The sequence below is a fragment of the Schistocerca cancellata genome, chromosome 3 (assembly GCF_023864275.1).
Source record: "Schistocerca cancellata isolate TAMUIC-IGC-003103 chromosome 3, iqSchCanc2.1, whole genome shotgun sequence".
In the NCBI taxonomy this organism is placed as follows: Eukaryota; Metazoa; Arthropoda; class Insecta; order Orthoptera; family Acrididae; genus Schistocerca; species Schistocerca cancellata.
Genome location: NC_064628.1, coordinates 782,242,033 through 782,261,599, shown reverse-complemented (window position 1 = coordinate 782,261,599; position 19,567 = coordinate 782,242,033). Strand labels below are relative to the sequence as shown.

The window sequence follows — 19,567 nt, the reverse complement described above, 5'->3', positions numbered from 1 at the left end:
ATGGCTCTAAGACCAATGACGGGGTCGGGTGTTCCTTTATTGTCGGGGCACAAAGTTTCAAATACCGGCTCCTTGGCCATTGTTCGGTCTTCACAGCTGAGCTCTTTGCCCTCTACCAGGCTGTTCTTTACATCTGCCGCCACCGACATTCTGCTTGTCATCTGCTCCGACTCCCTGAGCGCCATCCAGAGCCTCAGTGATCCGTACCCGGTTCACCCTTTTGTACACCGGATCCAACGCTCTCTTCAGCAGCTGGTGGACGTCGGTTCTCCGGTTAGCTTTATGTGGGTTCCTGGCCATGTCGGTATCCCTGGGAACGAAGCTGCAGATGCCGCGGCCAAGGCTACGGTCCTCCAGCCTCGGACAGCTTCTTGTTGTGTCCCTTCGTCCGATTTTAGCAGGGTCATTTGTCGGCGCATTGTGTCGCTGTGGCATGCCGATTGGGCTGCACTTACAGACAACAAGCTTCGGGCCTTAAAACCTCTTCCCGTGGCTTGGACGTCCTCCTCACGCCCTTCTCGGCGGGAGGAGGTAGTTTTGGCCCGGTTAAGAATTGGACACTGCCGGTTCAGCCATCGCCATCTGCTGACGGCTGTGCCGGCGCCGTTCTGCCCATGTGGGCACTTGCTGACGGTTCGACACATTTTAATGTCCTGTCCAGATTTTAACACACTGCGTCTAGATCTTCACCTGCCAAGTAATTTCGATGCCATTTTAGCGGATGACCCACGAGCAGTTGCTCGTGTTCTTCGTTTTATCAATTTGACCAACTTCTCTAAGGATGTTTGATGATGCTGTTTTTAATCACATGCCTGTCAGTCTGTCTTTTATCGTGTTTTCCCTTTTAGTTGTTGTTTTAAACTTGTGCCTCGCGGTGCATTTTTAATGTTGTCAGGGCGCTAATGACCATTTAAGTTGTGCGCCCTAAAACAACAAAAAAAAGAGATGGTAGCACAAGTTAGAAGTGGGAACATGGATTACCACTGAACTTACAGCGAAAACAAGTAAGTGGGAACTATAGTTCCCACTGGTCACTAAAGGGTTAATAGAATGTGTTCCAGTTCTGGGAACTGACTGTTGTGCACTCATTTTTGTTTGCCATTTCCTCCTTCGTAATGTACTGCTTCACGAATTTTTTGTTTGCTCGCTATTGTATTCAATGTTGATGGAGGCTTGATGTATGCCTGCGCTATCAACATGCTTCCTGTGTGAATTATTGTCCATTTCCTGAATAATTTTCTACTTTAGTTTGTTTGTTAACTGTCTCACTGTCTTTTTGTCCATGATGTATCGGTTCACCATTAGACACAAATAAAATCATGGACTGAGTGTCAGTCAGACACTAAATATGAACTAAGAACAACAGCGACTGAGTTACACACCAATAAATATTTGGCTTATTGTGTGGATGCTACAATTTTGCTCCTACCTCCAATTGATACTTGTCAGAAGAGGTCAGAAATCATCGGAGAGCTAGTTCCACAAATCATTTTTATGACAACAAACTATTTTATGGTAAAAAGTTGCAGACTTGAACAACACTATCTCCCACAAGTTTCCTCACCCCTAAGGACACACATATATTCTGCTACCACAATTCCCAGAACTGTCAGTGGCAAAAGTTGCAGCGGCCAAACAGTACCAATACTGCCACATTTGAACATGCTAAGCAGGTAGGGAGAACATATAATCAAGACATTTTAACATGCATTTACAGCAGTTGGGACTGGGACTTCCAAAAATGGATGTACTGTGTTGGAAGACAGGGTAATGAGGGACATACTAATAAGAGTCCACTGTTTATGATGAAATCTCACATGAAAACTATTCATAAAATGCCTTAAAACAGTCTGCCTATGCAAAGACAGTGCTCAGATGTGTTGATGAAAAATTTGCCATTACTCCTAAACCTTTTGGTGTACTTCTTCACTTCGAAAACAAAAAAATGTTGTTCTAATACCTACTGAGTCTGAAGTTAATTGGTCATTTTAGGTGTCATCTTCACCTACTACAAAGTCTCACTTGGCTCTGTAGCATTTATCTTTGCCTCTACAGAGGCATAGTTAGTGACACCAATATTGCTGTGATATTCTAGTTTGGCAGTAAATCTAGTTAACTATTATTGTCTCCTACTAAAATTCGGCAACAGTTAGCAGCTGTGAATGAGATAGCCTCACTTCTGGATAGCTCTGTTTCTCTTGTCATGCCTCAGGAAAACCAAATAATGATGTGCAAGTGTATTTAATGTAAATGAGATCTCAATTTTCCTCATACCTGACAGAGATTTTACTTTTACACAGTAAGAAACTGAAGTAACATCATTTTGATAATCATCCACTCGTATTTGACATTTCAAAGCATCAGTAACTGTTGTGTACTCACATAATCACTAGTGTGACATCATTTTGTGTATGATGGCATCATGATGGGAAGCCCATTAGCTCTAATTTTAACCAACCTGTTTTTCACAGAACTTTGTGAATATGGCTTTGGACATGGCTCCTGTAAAGCCTAGTGGCTCATATCATTTCATAAACACGTTCATTGTCTGGCCACATGGACTTGAAAATTTGGGAGAGGTCTTGAAGCACATCAGCGACATCCATTACTACATAAGTTCACGATGGGGTAGAAATGAGTAATGCATTGCCATTCCTTGATATCAGCCAGCAACTTAGGAAAACAGCAACAAAAAATGACATCTTTTCCAAGTCATTTTACTAAAGACACACAAACAGTAGGCCCCCGACGGAGAAGTGAAGAAGATAACGTTTTAGACATTCTGTAACTAAGTGAAAGGAAGAATTAGTCAGCTCCTCAGGAAGTGTGGAAATAGATTCAGTCTACCTATCTCCAGCAAAACTTGACAGCTCATGAGTCCTGTGAAAGATGATGCAGACCTTGTAACTCATGGGATAAAATAAATACTAAGTCAGTGTGGACGGTTTTATGTTAGATAGCTTGTGTACACTATTAAACAGTGCCGTATAGAATACAAAAGATGTTCACGCCTACAGTATCCTGAGAGATCAGCATTAGCAGAACATTCTCTGGATAAAAAGTATTGAATTACATTCAACGAGATATCTATCATTAAATGGAGAAATGTTTTCCAGGATAATGTAATAAAAGCAAAGATACAGATGAAAATCATCTGCTAACACCCATAATAATGGCGGCAATTTGCAGTTAATCACTGCTCAGGTCCTGGCCATTGGATAGTCGAAGGATGCACCATGGACATTAAACAAAAACATCACCTTTTAGGATAGTGGAGTGTGCACCTGTGACACCATATGTGGTAACACAGCTATGGGAGGATGGGAGCAGCAACAACTCGACAGTCATCACTTGACAATGGCTAAGGGGTTCTCATCCGATAGCTTATGTATATTTAAACACTTAACAGAATTAGAAGTGAGAGAACTTGATTCTATTGTGATAAATTTTCAAATTAGGTAACACCTTTATTTTATCTTATATTTAGCAGGTATCACAGGGGCCTTAAAACCTCAATCCCATAATGAATTGTTCCTCTTTATGGTGTATTCAACAAAAGTAATAAAAATAAAATTACTACACGAGTCCGCTGCTTTATCTGGCACACACAAACAATGCTTTTACCTGTGTTCACATCCCATACAAAATAAATGGCATAACCCACATACACTATGTGATCAAAAGCATCCGGACACCCCCAAAAACATATGTTTTTCATATTCGGTGCATTGTGCTGCCACATACTGACAGGTTCTCTATATCAGTGACCCCAGTAGTCATTAGACATCATGAGAGAGCAGAATAGGGTGCTCCACAGAACTCATGGACTTCGAACGGGGTTAAGTGATTAGGTGTCACTTGTGTCATACATCTGTATGCGAGATGTCCATATTCCTAAACATTCCTAGGTCCACTGTCTCCGATGTGATAGTGAAGTGAAGTGGAAACGTGAAAGGACATGTACAGCACAAAAGCATACAGGCCAACCTTGTCTGTTAACTAACAGAGACCACCGACAGTTGTAGAGGGTCGTAATGTATAATAGGCAGACATCTATCCAGACCATCGTGTGGGAATTCCAAACTGCATCGGGATCCACTGCAAGTACTATGACGGTTAGGCAGAAGGTGAGAAAACTTGGGTTTCATGCTCGAGCAGCTGCTCATAAGCCACACATCATACCAGTAAACGCCCAAACACACTTCGCTTGGTGTATAAAGCGTAAACATTGGATGATTGAAGAGTGGAAAAATGTGTGGAGTGACGAATCATGGTAGACAATGTGGCGATCCGATGGCAGGGCGTGGGTATGGTGAATGCCCGGTGAATGTCATCTGCCAGGGTGTGTAATGCCAATAATAAAATTCGGAGGCAGTTGTGGGGGCATGTACCCATTGTTGTTTTGTGTGGCACTGTCATAGCACATGCCTACATTGATGTCTCAAGCACAGTCTTGCTTCCAACCGTTCAAGAGCAGTTCAGGGGTGGCGACTGCATCTTTCAACACGATTGAGCACCTGCTCATTACGAGTGGCCTGAGGCGTAGTGGTTACATGACAATAACATCCCTGTAATGGACTGACCTGCACAGAGTCCTGACCTAAATCCTATAAAACACCTTTGTGATGGTTTGGAACGCCGACTTCGTGCCAGGCATCACCGACTGACATAGATACCTCTCTTCAATGGAGCACTCCATGGAGAATGGACTGCCATTCCCCAAGAAACCTTCCAGCACCTGATTGAACATATGCCTACGAGAGTGGAAGCTGTCATCAAGGCTAAGAGTGGGCCAACACCATATTGGATTCCAGCATTACCGATGGAGGGCGTCACGAACTTGTAAGCCAATTGCAGCCAGGTGTCCGGATACTTTTGATCACGTAGTGTATCTTCTGCCCTACTAGAGATAGATGTATGTAAAATACAATTTTATTTCACCAGTTAGTGTCCTTCTCAGCTGACCAATGTGATTTGCTAATTCCTGGTCAGGAAAGTTATTCCCTCTCACAAACAAAGATTTGGCACCTCTTGCCACATCAGAGAGGAATGATGATGATAATGGTGGACTGTGATTTTATTAGTCAGCTTGGCTAAAGTTATCACATCTGTCTTTTTCTCTTTGGAATAGGTATAGAGTTCATTATTTCACATTGTGTCTTTTAGGTGAATCTATAAGACAACTTGTGAGAGTGCCGTACAGAGCAGGTCGTGGATAACATTGTCTAATTCACTATGGCTACCTTTTTCCCATTGACAGATAACTAACAATCAGAAATGTGTGCTGAGCAATAGCGAAACAATAATATAGAGTAGAGAACTTGCATTACGGAATCTTTTCCGAACTCAAAATATGACGTGTGTGTGTGTGTGGTGTGTGTGTGTGTGTGTGTGTGTGTGTGTGTGTGTAAAATACAGAATGATTTGAGTGGTAGTACTGAGAATAGACTGTATATAGTAAATGTTCTCCAAAATTTTGTGACTGTATATTGTAAATGTTATCCAAAATTTTATGACTGTATATTGTAAATGTTATCCAAAATTTTATGTAATAGTGATCCTGTTTAAATTAGTGATGATGTGTAAATCTTGATATTGCTTACAGCCAATTCCACAAGGTGCCCGTATTGATGTAGCCATAAATGAATGCTATGACGGCTCGTATACAGGAAGTCCACATGACCTCATATCACAACCTCCTGGGTTTGCATTTTCACGTAATGGCCCAGTTCGCCGAACTGCTGTGTCTAACATTCTTGTGTGCCGTCCAAAACGACCAAAACCTAGCCTTTCAGAATTCCTAGAGCTTGATGAGAATGAATTCGATGGTCAGCGGCCATACATAACTGGTCACAATAGGTGAGTCTTAGTGTTTCGTATACTTCTGTACAGATTAGGTCCATCTCGACATCCTGTATATTCCCAGGCTCCTCATTTTCATTTACTATATTTCCATTGGGATTTAGTAACTGTACAGAATATTCCTACCACACCACCTTGAATCCATTTACATTCTCAACTTCCTGTCCTCCTTCATTGGTCATCCTGACATATACGAGGGCTATCCACAAAGTTCATTACGTTTTGGAATTAAAAATAAAGTATTGGAAATTTTTTTTATTATATACAGATGAAAGCCACACTTAAGTACTACTTTTCTACATAGTTGCCATTTAAAATAAGGCACTTATCGTAGCGATGGACGAGCTTGGAAATTCCTTCGTCGTAAAATTCGGCCGCCTGCGCCTTCAATCCCGTGGTTACGTCTTTTGGGACAGAAAAGGTGTGATTTTTGTGGATTTCCTGGAAAGAGGCACTACAATAAACTATAAAAATATTGCCAAACACTGCACAACCTCAGAAGAGCAATACAAAACAAGTGCAGGGGAAAGTTGGGCTCAAAGATCTTGCTGATTCACGACAACGCCCGGGCCCACGTGGCAAATGCCACTCGTGAAGTTCTCGAATCTTTCAAGTGGGAGTTGTTTCCTCATCTGCCGTACAGTCCCGACCTGGCACTAAGCGACTTCCACTTATTCCCAGCAATGAAGAAGTGGTTGGCTATGCGGCGTTTTGATGACGACCCACAGCTTCAAGTAGAGGTAACCACGTGGTTGAAGACACAGGTGGCTGAATTTTACGACGAAGGAATTTCCAAGCTCGTCCATCGCTATGATAAGTGCCTTAATTTAAATGGCAACTATGTAGAAAAGCAGTATTTAAGTGTGGCTTTCATCTGTATATAATAAAAAAAAATTTCCAATACTTTATTTATTTTTAATTCCAAAACTTAATGTACTTTGTGAATAGCCCTCGTACTATCGTGCCTCTTTTCTTACTTTCCTCATTGTCATTTTCCATTATTTTTGTGCACTGTTCCATCCACTTCTTTCTCTCCTACTACCATTTCATTGAAGTAAATGAAGAAGAAAGACATAATCATTGCTTAACAACTGTGAATTTCAATTTCACACAAGCTGCTTGTGACAAAACTGTGTGAAACTAATGTGTTGGGGTGACACTGCAATTTGAACAAGATGGCTTTTCAGTTAACATACCTTCCATAACAGTTAGTGGACAAAGGAGGGAAAATCATATGAATGTGCCGGTAACTGATCATAGTGATAGTCATGAAGAATCTGTGACACTGGTGATGAAATCAAACCTATCTCTAACCTGTCTTCAGAGTAGAGAAATGTTTGATTTCATCAATCACTGTGATGAGTTAGTGATAAATTCAGATGATTTTCTGTCCTTTCTCCTCTAGTTGCCTTGGGAGGCTTGTTATGTTGTGAAAGATGAGAACTTAACATTGTTGATATTTTCAGGTTATATCACCATACAACAACGTGTCTGCCAATTTATCCAAAGGAGATGGACGTGGATTCAGAAGGAGAACATGATCCTAAGTGGCTACAAACTAAAACGATGATGATGATTGATGAATTCACAGATGTGAATGAGGGTGAAAAGGAGCTCATGAAAATGTGGAACCTTCATGTTATGAAGCATGGGTGAGTTGTTATTAACTTCCAGCTCACCCTTTGTTAATTCATTCATTACTATTTTTTCCCCCTTAAGAATAAAATGTTTCACATTTTCCTCACAGAAACTGACCAACTTCACTGTAAAATGGATAAATTTAAGATTATTGATTTTTATACTTCAATCTTAACAAAAATGTTTGCAGGCTGTAGCACAGATAAACGTAATCACTCTATTCTTTCATTTAATTTATCCCCATATTGTCCCTAATTGCTGTATCCCCATATTGTCCCTAATTGCTGAATATGTTTAGCTTACATCTTCAATTTTGTTGTCAGTAGTCTTTTGTGTGTAGCAGATAGAATATATAATAGTTGTGTCAACTTCCCTTATACTTTAAAAGACCCTCATGACTACTTTGCAGAACTTCACTTCATTAGTGTGGGAATTCAAATAATCACAGAAGAAACTGAGTTATTCACTGTGCTACGTTATCACCACATCTTGACAAAAAATCTCAAGAAGTTTCGGTCTTCTGTTGAATCAGCAAATTGGTCAAAGCTCTCTGTCCAGACACTCTGAGACCATAACGACATCGAAATAGGTTCAGGGAGACAAGGCAGAAATACTGAAAATCTTTTTCTTAAACTGTTTCACTGAGGAAGATCACACACTAATTCCTGCTGTAAGTCATCGCACGGATATCAAAGTGACAGATAACAAAATAAGTGGCCGTGGTATAGAAAACCAACTGAACTAGCTCCTCTTCTAGCTTATGTGAACAGTAGGTCACTGAAGGAGCAAAGTGTTTCTTGTGAGTGGAAAAAAGTGCAGGTCTCTCCTGTTTTCTAGAAGGGTCATCGAAGAAAAAACAAACAAACAAACAAACGACCGCAGTCTCTGGCAGCTGAAGCCAGACTATGAGCAACAGCACATGATGGGAGAGCATGGTTGCCACAAGTTCTGGAAATCAGGGAATTTCAAACATGTCAGGGAAATCAAGATAGTATCAGGGAAGTTTGAAGAAAACCCTGGAAAAGTCTCGTTATTTTATCTCGGTAGATAAAGTGGTTTGTTTGCTGAGATGTCGTGCATCATCACTGGCTGGGTGCAGCTGGGTACGTGTGCCGCTCCCTACTCCCTCATTCGTACTGCTTCTCTCCTTCCTAACCGCTCCCCTCAGCTTGCAGTCAGTGTTGCGACCAGTTCTTGCCACTAGTCTAGCAACTACCAATGAGAGGCAGGAAGACGTGAGGAGTGGTTTGTTTGGATCTGATTCTCAGAGACTAAGACGCAGTGGCTGGAGACGGTGGTCATGTGTACATAGTTGTGTCAGAGTAATTATGTGAAAGTGTGTTTTCTCTTGTTTTCTGACAAAGACCATGGATGCTACACCTTATGCTTGTCTTTCACTGGTGTGGTAAATGACAGTCACAGAAGGTTAATTGACGTATGTCAGCACAACTTTAAATACATACAGTGAAACATAGTTTTATAACTTGCGTTTCAAGGTCACCACAAATTATCTTGAGTATGTAACAGAATGTTTCTCCAGTCATCTCATATTTGTAAAACTTGTCTGGTTGTTCTGATAACTGAGGGCACAGTATCGTACTCGCCATGTTTTCTTATGAGATAGGAAAGCTTTTTTAGGTGTGTGGTTATAACCTCGAAAAATAATTTGTTCAAGAGATAAGGATGGCTTATCTTTTTTCTTAAAGCTAATGTAGATCTTTTTGGGTTGTGGTAGGTGGACATCAGCTGTCTACAATTTTTTTTATTACTGCTTACTGATGTTGTTTTTATGGCAGTAATGTGGTGATTCTGTTATATGAAGTGGTTTGCAAATATGGTGTACATGTATGTTTCCACTTTCAGTGCTTTGGATGTTCAGAGTATCATACACTGAACTTTGTCTGTCTTTCACACAGATACTGAATGACAAGTCTTGGAAGGTTATTTGACTTACGCCTGCACAGCATTAAATAAATTCAGCAAAACAGATTTCGAGTTAGCCCCTACTTATAAAGGTGTGATGCGAGGTGTATTAAAAAATTCAATTCTCACAGTAAAGATTTAGTTCTGGTTCAAGCGAAACCAAACGTGACACTTTGATATTTGACATCTGTTGATTACATTTTTCTAATAATTCGGCCTATACCACATTCTGAAAAGAACAGTTTCAAAATTTTTGTGTAATATGTTAGATGTTATTTATGATGCTCTAAATATGAATGTAAAATCTAATATTTTCACTCTTGCACCTCAAATACCTGTTCTAGGAAAGTTTTAATTTTTTCTAAACCAAATTTTGAACTTGTGCAAGTGCACTAAAAGACACTGTAATATTGAGTTTCTTTCTTAAAAGCAACACTCAATCAGAAATGATACTGCCACCAGGAATGTTGTTACTTCCTTTCTCAAATCTGCTGGATAAGTATTTAGAGAACAGTGAAGTGTACTAGAATCTGAATATCCACCCAGTACTGCATTAATTTGCTCCATTTTTAGAATAAAATGAGTTGCTGTGAAACGACAACTCTTTCATTCATTAATTAGTTAATACTTGCTTCCTTACAAACAAATTTTATTCATGTGCTGTATGTACTTCCACCATGTAAATTAACCATTATGTGTTCATAACTTCATTGGCAAAAGCTTTACAGTCCAAAGTTGTACATCCTGCCACTGTAGCATAATAAACCACACTCTGAACATGTTTTGGAAAGATCATTAGTGCAGTATATCAGTGAAATTACATATATTCGTAATACACACAAATAAATATGAAAAACATCAGTTATGACCCATTAGTTTCTAATAGAGGTGGCAAAAAATAACGTAACTGATAGAAATAACCGGTTACTGAAAACTAACGGTTACTGCGATAACCGTTCCTCTGATACAGGCAGTAATTTCAATAACTGTCTAAAGTCAACAGTGCCTCGCGCCATCTGTTGACCGAAGATCGTACTACGCTTTCTCGTCAACTCATCGGAGAACTGGCTAGGAACTAAGGAGAGGATAGACCATTTGGAAGGCGTTCTATAGGCCATGGGAATAACTGTGAGACTGCGCGCCATCTGTTGATAATAACTGTGCACTATATCGTGCGCCTTCATTACTTTTAGCACAAACAATTAAATAAGATTAATATCCGAGCGGTGGCTGATAGGAGCTGCAGTACAGGCATTAACAAGTATGGTCGTTCCCTTAAGCCACTGCCTCATATGTCAATTTAGCTTGGACGGGTTGTATAAAGAGAGGTACCATAAGGAATTCGAGCGACTATGGAAATAACTGTCAGAGATAGGTATTTTCCTCTGGCAGTTATCGTTATTGGCTCACAGTTCTCGCTCTCTGGCAGTTATCGGACTACCATTACAAGTAACCTGGAAGTTGGTAACGGAATAACAGTGTGTCTGTGTTCCTGATACAGTGACTCCAGTCTTAGACCCCGGTGATATTACAGAGACGATAGTTACTGGAGCGAACAAATATTTACGTACTTCTTCGGAAATAGCCGCTGGCCGTCGCGAATGACAAATAACATGTCAGAACGTATAACATAATACAGTGGAATATAATAATTATCATCCTCATCATTTGTCAGGAGATTGTCAAAATATGTGAATATATCACAGTAACTGCTAATATTTACAGAATTGATACACTGTCAGAATAAAACACAGATACGCACTTTCAATAAATTTATCATACACAGAATACCCGATCTTGACTGTTGCAACCAAGTGCTGTCAAAACTGAAATATAGCAGAATTTTTACCTAATGATTCCACCCGCCTGCTTCGACGTAAAGGTGTTGTGGTGTGTGTATGTCATTACGGCACGGTGTTTATGAGCTGGTTTTTGTGTGTGTCGATCTAGGTTGCAGTGCCGGAATTTGCTGGTGGTAATTATTATTTTTTTTTCTAGCTGTGATGTTCTGTGTATTTATGAAGTATTGAATGTGATTTAATTTATGTAGGGATGATAGATTTGTGGACTTTTGGGATTGTGGTTTTATTTTTCACAGTTGTAGGTGTTGGTTTTTTGGCATCAGTAGCTGTGGTGGACCTATATAGGTCACCGGAAATGACTGATTCCCATTTTCATAATTGTATGTGCTGATGTTTTACTATCGTCATCTGAGGTTGACCTATGTAGGTCAAGGGAAATGTCCGATTCCAATTTTCGTACTTTTAGTTGTGGGTATTGCTGTTTTGGTATGGTCACCTATGGTTGACCTATATTGTTCAAGGGAAGTGTCCGATTCCTGCAGATTTTTGTTGGTGTAGCAGGATGCTGTATTTTTTTTTCTTTTTGTTCTTCATTTTGTGTTTTCGGATCATGGTGCGTTTTTTTTACTAGCTTGTCCTCACTCTAAAACCCCCAACTTCCCGCAGTTGTCTGGTTGGTTTGATTGTATTTTTGGAGGGAAATGTTATTGTATTATTTATATGTATCTTCGTGTTTGTTGCCATGTGTATGTAGTAACGTCATAGACACACTTAAAATAGCTATTTCCGGCATATTGATGACGGGTGGAATCACACTTCTGTATCAAATAGTCTTTCAAACACACTGTAAACTGTGCTTTATCTGAAACCAAGTTTTTAATGGTTGCTGACTTGCTGGCAGTTTATTGAAAATGCATGTTCCTGAATATTGGACCCCTTTTGGACCAAGGTAAGTGATTTTAGGTCTTTATGCAGATTGCTGTTCCCATTTCTAGTACTGATATTATGTATTAAGCTATTGGTTGGAAATACTTGTAACAAATTTCATTAAGGAATAAATATACTAGGAAGCAGTAGTTAGAATACAAAGTTCCTTGAACAGATTCCTACATGATCTTGAATTGATATCACAAACAATTTTTATTACACGCTTTTACATGCGAAAAACTTTTGCTACGTTTGATAAGTTACCACAGAATATGCTCCCTTATGAAATAATAGAATGAAAAAATGTGGTATGCCCTTCCCAACTGAATTTATTATCGAGTTGTAGTCCCAGAAATGTAACACTGTCAACCTTTTCTATCTGCATGTCTTCATATGTTATAAACATGCTGTAGCTGGAGAAATCGAGCAGTTTCCAAATCTGACATAAAACTTGGATTAGCGTACTCGCACTTTCCCCAATAGGACTAGCTTTTACACCACAAGAGTAAACGAATCTGTCACATTACGCATATTTTTTGTTGTATTACAAGGCTGTACGCTTTATTCTATTATGTGAGCAGCACAAGAAATTAAGCTTCGAATTTAACCTACAGTACTCAGTTTACATATTACTTCATACTTAAAAACGCACGTTGTTAACATTTTACTTAAACAGTGCTTTGGCGAAGTTCCGTGTACTTTCTGTCGCAGCTGCGAAGATAATATTTCTAATAGCGACCGATAACCTACAAACATATAATCTGAAACACTATTAATCATTCTAACATCAACTAAAATGTACCCGGAGTTAATAAGCTGAGGTTATGACACGATTCATACGACATTCCTGCTATTTCACACTACTCGCAGTTATACTGATAACTAAACTGATGGATTCCAACTATGTCGTTATTTAACTGTCTGAGTTATCGGTATTCGCTAGCGAAAAATAACTTGGCAGTTATTAATAACCGTTAACGATAACGGTTATCAAAGAATAACTGGAACTGTGATAACGGTTACTCCAGAATAACCGTTTGGCCCACCTCTAGTTTCTAAGTTTGTGGTCCCTTCTGATGCCAATTGCTAGTGAGAGAAGAAAGTGGTGTAGCAAAGTTAGAATGTTTGTAACTGTTGTAGCATGGTGCTTTTCCCTTCATCTCGGATATTTGTAAAACTTTTCTGGTAGATCCAGTAATTGAGGACAGAGTCTACAGTACTCGCCGTGTTCATTTCGAGACGTATACAGCTTATTTACATGCATCTTATAACAGCAAAAGCCACATTGCAGCATTCGTCTCCAAGCGCAGAGGTGTCGTGGTATCCATCCCATCCTTCGAGTTTAAAATATAACGTACTTCATACATAAAATAGATTCTGTCCTAACCTAACCTCCTCTATCCCATCAAAAACTGACGAATGAGATTGGACGCACTGTGACCAAGCTGTCTGCCAATGCTCTCGTGTGGCCTCTGATGACTGTCGTTTGAGCCTTACAGCAATGTAGGATATATTGCAGTGAGTGTTCCCACCTGCACAATGCAGAAAAGCTGTGAAGCAGTCATTGAAATGAAGAACATTGTGTTGGACGGCATGCTCTGCAACAGGGTGGTTCAGTTGTTTCTTGGTCACAGTTTGTCAATGGCCATTCATGCGGGCAGTCAGTTTGTTGGTCGTCATGCCCATGTAGAATGCAGCACAGTGGTTGCAGCTTAGCTTCTAGATCACATAACTGGCTTCACAGATAGCCATGCCTTTGATGGGATAGGTAATGTTTGTGACCGGACTGAAGTAGGTGGTGATAGAGAGGATGTATGGGACAGGTTTTGCATCTAGGTCTGTTATAGGGATATGAGCCATGAGGCTAGGGGCTGGGAGCAGGGGTTACATAGGGATGGACAAGGATATTGTGTAGGTTTGATGGGCGGCAGAATACCACTGTGGGAGGGATGGGAAATATAGTGGGTGAGACATTTCTTATTTCAGGGCACGACAAGAGGTAGTCGAAACCCTTGCAGAGAATGTAATTCAGTTGCTCCAGTCCAGGTTGGTACAGAGTCATGAGGGGGATGCTCCTCTGTGACCGGATGTTGGGACTTAGGGAGGTGGTGGGTGAGTGGGAAGTTAAGGCACGGGAGATCTGATTTTGTATAAGGTTGGGAGTGTAATTACGGTCTGTAAAGGCCTCAGTGAGACTCTCGGTATATTTTGTGTGGGACCGCTCGTCACTGCAGATGCAATGGTCATGGATAGCTGGGCTGTATATAATGGGTGGCAGCTGCCAAAGTGGAGGTATTGCTGGTGGTTGGTAGGTTTGATATAGACAGAGGCACAGATGTAGCCATCTTTGAGGTGTAGGTCAACATCAAGGAAGCTGGCTTGTTGAGTTGAGTAGGACCAGGTGAAATGAATGGGGGAGAAGGTGTTGAGATTCTGGAGGAATGTGGATAGGGTGTCCTCGCCCTCGATCCAGATCACAGAGACGTCATCAGTGTATCTGAACCAAATGACGTGTTTGAGACTGGGTGATTAGTAAGGATTCCTCTAGGTAGCCCATGAATAGGTTGGCATAGGATGGTGCCATGCGAGTATCCATAACTGTACCCCAGATTTGTTTGTACATAATGCCTTCAAAGGAGAAGTAATTGTGTGTGAGGATATAGGTGGTCATTGTGATTAAGAAGGGGGTTGTTGGTTTGGAATCAGTCAGACATTGGGAAAGGTAGTGTTCAATAGTAGTGTTCAATAGTAGTAAGGCTATGGGCACTAGGGATGTTGGTGTAAAACGAGGTGGCATCAGTAGTGACGAGCAGGGCACCATGTGGTAAAGGGCAAACTGTTGAGTGTTGGTGGAGGAAATGGTTGGTATCTTTTATATAGTGGAATAGGCTGCCAGTAATGGGCTGAAGGTGTTGGTCTAAAAGAGCAGAGATTCTCTCAGGGGGGGGGGGGGGGGCACAGTAACTAGTCACTATGGGGCGTCCTGTGTGGTTGGGTTTATGGACTTTAGGAAGCATTTAGAAGGTAGGAGTATGGGAAGTGGTAGGGGTGAGGAGAGAGATGGACTCCAGGGAAAGGTTCTGGGATGGGTGTAAGGATTTGAGGAGACACTGGAGTTCCTGCTGGATTTCTGTAATGGGATCACAGTGGCAAGGTTTGTAGGTGGATAAATCTGACAGCAGGCGGAATCCTTCTTCCAGGTAATCCTTGTGGTTCAAAACAAGTGGTGGAGCCTTTGGCAGCAGGTAGGATTGCAAGATCGGGATCAATTTTTATGTGGTGGATTGTGGTTCTTTCAGCGGATGTGAGGTTTTTCCATTGTCTTGATAATCTCCAGTTTTAATTTTATAAAATTTTGCATAAACAAAACAGTTTTACTACAGCTCATATTCATTTCTTGACCAGGGATGACTCCTTTGAGTGTCGTTATTTTTATCTAGTTGGATATTAAATATTAGCATTTGCGTTCTATATTTATATACATACGTATTTTGGAGCTGCATGCAATTCTGAATGTGTTGGAGCAAATGTGGTTGTAATCAATCACTTAGTGATAGTAATTGGTAGAATTTGTAAGATTCAAACTGGGATACAATTTGCCCATTCCCCCTTTCCTTTGGCATTCTAATATCTCTGTAGCAGAGTGTGTGAATAATTTATTCAATCAGACAGCAGCTGTTGTCCTTTCCCTTCCATGTTCAATTGAGCTAGTGCTTTATTTGTAGGAACCTCAGTGTCAGCTAGACACTAAACTTTTAAGTTTCATTATGATGTATAGATCTAATCATTCAGTAAGCTTTTCTATCAATTATTTTCACACCTCAAGAAGACAGCTGTCAGATCACTAACCACTTGCTGTGCATCATTAAGTTTATATATTATTGATATTTTACTATACTGATGTATAATTTTTAAATCTAAAGCTTTTGTGATGAATTTGACCTTGTACCTAAATTTGCTGATGAGGTCACAATCAGATGACTCACTTTTGCTTTTTATTTTACAGATATGTTGGTGACTGCCAGATTCCATTGGCTTGTACAATGTTTTTGCAAGCTAAGGGAAAGGAGCTGTTGCAGAAGAATTTATATCGCAATTTTGTGCTTCACATGTGTAGCTTGTTTGACTTTGGTCTGGTGAGTCCTGTTACACACTACACAACCATTCAGCGCTTACAAGAACTTATTAGTGAAAGTGGTGATGTACGCAATATATTACAAGAGTCATGGCAGACACAACGCAAAATGTGGGAGCTTCAAGGAGCAGCTGGTGGTGAAGCTCCTCCAACTCCACGCCGAAAATCACCACCAAAAACTGCTACAGCTCCTGCATCATCACAGTCAGGGCCTTCAGTCTCTTCACACCAACAGCTGCAAGGTGGCATAGCGAGCCCGCATCAGGTGAGGAGAACCGAAATTTGTTTAATCACGTTTGTTTTTACAGTGTCCTAACTACATTTGCTATAGTCTAGTGATGAAAAAGAGTTCTGTTTCTGTATCTTCAATATACATTCACATTATCTGCCTGTTGCACTGTAAGTCAATAAAATAAACTAGACGAAGGAACAAGTTGATGACGAAAGCCATCACTGGTGCTTTTGTTTTTGTCCACTGCTTCAGATTACAGAAAAACTGTAAAAATTCATGAAAATACAAATTCACTTATTCAAAACACAATGAAATAATGTAACAATATTATGAAAAGGATAATTGCTACACATCATATAGCAGAGATGCTGAATCGCAGATAAGCGCAACAAGAAGACTGTCACAAAATAAGCTTTCGGCCAACAAGGCATTTGTCAAAAATAGACAGCACACACATACATGCATACACATGCAAATGCAACTTGCCCAAACATGGTCACAGGCTCTGCCAGCTGAGTCCAGACTAAGCTGCCAGAGACTGTGGTTGTCTGTGTGTGTTTTGTCTATTTTAGACAAAGGCCAAGTTGGCCAAAAGCTTATTTCATGACAGTCTTTTTGTTGTGCCTATCTGCGACTCGGCATCTCCAGTATATGGTGAGTAGCAACTATTCTTCTCATAATATTTTCATATTACATCCTGAATTTTCAAAGTTTGACAGTGAAATAATGTTGAGATAACTATTGAAATGCGTAGTGGAAATAGAATAGAGGGACTGAAACAACAAATTATTGGTTTTATGTTTTCTGGTTATTTCATCTGTTCAGTTTTAGCCATCTGCAGTGCTACCTAATTTGAAGTGGCCCCAGCAAACTTGTTTCTACATTTCTGCAATGACATTTCTCTATCTGAAATATTTAGTTTTAAAATCACAGATTGTTATTATTGTGCTAAAGAACTATCGTATTATTAGATGATACATTATTTCTGGTTGTCATTTCATATTGATTCATAGGTGTTATTTATATAGTTTACATTAATAATAAATATAATAATAAATTTCTTGTTCAGTATGTAGAACATGTTGGGGCAGGGTCCAGAGCTGTAGTAATTACTTGGAATCAAAAAGCTGCACAAAGTGCGCTTCTATTTTCTATCATCACAACTTGTTTTCAGCCACCAAGGCCATTTTCAAGAGGTTAAGAGCCAAGTGCAGTGGAGGTATTCAGACAGGCTGCCTATTTTGTGATACAAAATAAAAGTGCAACTGGAACTGTTCTTTGATACCAAATAGTTATAGTTGTAATAAAAATAATAGTAATAATACTATTCACCAACAGATGATACAAGGATCATTTTTCTGAATTTATCAGTTCATAACAGTTGAATATATACATGCATTTTTTTGTACCTACTGTATTTTGTGTGTAATTTGTTTCATATTTGAACGACATGTAAATGAAATAGAGTGCATACCTACCAGGCACGCGTGTGTGTGTGTGTGTGTGTGTGTGAGAGAGAGAGAGAGAGAGAGAGAGAGAGAGAGAGAGAGAGACACAGCATTAAATTATGCAGTGGTCCTGATACGTTTAAAACATACTTTTTTATGAGGGTTTCTTCTTATTTAAAATCTATGGTTGAAGAACGCTATAATTGTAAAAATCATTGGTTTTGAAGTTGACTTAAATCTTTTAGCACAACGCTAAAATGACAACAGACGACTGTGCTAAAGGTGGTGATTCGCAGGATGGGCAGTTACATAGTTAGACATACAGGTTGCTGCAATACAAAAACACTTGAAATTTCACTGATAGTACATCAAAGAAGAAAAGGATCACGTCTGATAGAGAATTCTTGTTGTAATTTTCAGATTCAAGAATAGCGTTAGCATTTGCAGTAACGCAGCTTAGAAGGTATGGTAAAGATACCAGTATTTCCTGTGCCATCCCCCTTCCTCCACACACCATGCTTGTCACTACTGAGTCCACCCCTATCATAATTCCCCATGTTCGTGGTCTGTCTGCTGCTGAACATAACCTCAACCAGTGCCCACATGATCCCAAACTTATGATATCCTTCCTGCTCACCTTAATCAACTTTATACTTAACAACCAATTGCTTTACCTTTCTGTGGTTGACAGACAAACAGATTAAGAGCACGGCCATGGGGACCAGGATGGCTCCTTCCTACATCTAGCTTTTCATGTGTTGGTTGAAAAGGGCTTTACTGGGATCCATTAGCCTTCAGCCCGGGTTTGTTTTAGATATATTGATGACATATTTGTTATATGGCCTCGAGGTCAGGCCGATGTGTTAAAATTTTAGGTATCACTAAATATTCTTGCCAATGGCTTTGCCACAGTGGTGACACTGGTTCCCTTTGGATCGCCAAAGTTAAGTGCTGTTGGGCTGGGCTAGCACTTGGATGGGTGAGCATCTGGTATGCCAAGTGCTGTTGGCAGGCAGAGTGCACTCAGCCCTTGTGAGGCAAACTGAGGAGCTACATGATTGAGAAGTAGCGGCTCCGGTCTCTGAAACTGACATAAAGCTGAGAGTGTGTTGTGCTGATCACATGCCCCTCAGTATCCTCATCCAGTGACACCTATGGGCTGAGGATGACACAGCGGCCAGTCGGTACCATTGGGCCTTCATGGCCTGTTCAGGAGTTTTTTTTCCCCAATAAATATTTTCTCCAGATTAAATCTCATATGGTCCTATACTGACTCCCATTTGATGTGGATCTCATTCTCACTGATGGGTCAGCTACATACTTCCTGTTCACATTAAACCTACTAATAAACAACAGTACCTACATTTTTTTGACAGTTGCCATCCTTTCCATGTCAGGTGTTCACTCCCATAAAGGGCTGGCATTTAAGACAAATGTTTTTGTTCAGATGTAGATTCTTTACAGCAATATACCACCATACCGAGGGCATGCAGCTTTACTGTATGTTTAAATGATGATGGCATCCTCTTGGGTAAAATATTCCGGAGGTAAAATAGTCCCTCATTCGGATCTCCAGGCTGGGACTACTCAGGAGGACGTT

The 19,567-nt window shown here is 40.2% G+C and overlaps 1 protein-coding gene and 1 pseudogene across 1 annotated transcript in view; both read left to right on the top strand.

Moving 5' to 3' along the window:
* The window catches only part of LOC126175833 (polycomb protein suz12-B), a 284,519-nt gene that overhangs the window by 251,750 nt on the left and 13,202 nt on the right, over positions 1-19,567 (top strand). The window contains exons 9-11 of the mRNA XM_049922834.1: positions 5,606-5,859; positions 7,329-7,514; positions 16,159-16,552. Of these exons, the coding sequence (XP_049778791.1) occupies positions 5,606-5,859; positions 7,329-7,514; positions 16,159-16,552 (834 nt within the window). The remainder of the gene's footprint in view (positions 1-5,605; positions 5,860-7,328; positions 7,515-16,158; positions 16,553-19,567) is intronic.
* On the top strand, positions 18,861-18,978 carry LOC126177878 (5S ribosomal RNA; annotated as a pseudogene).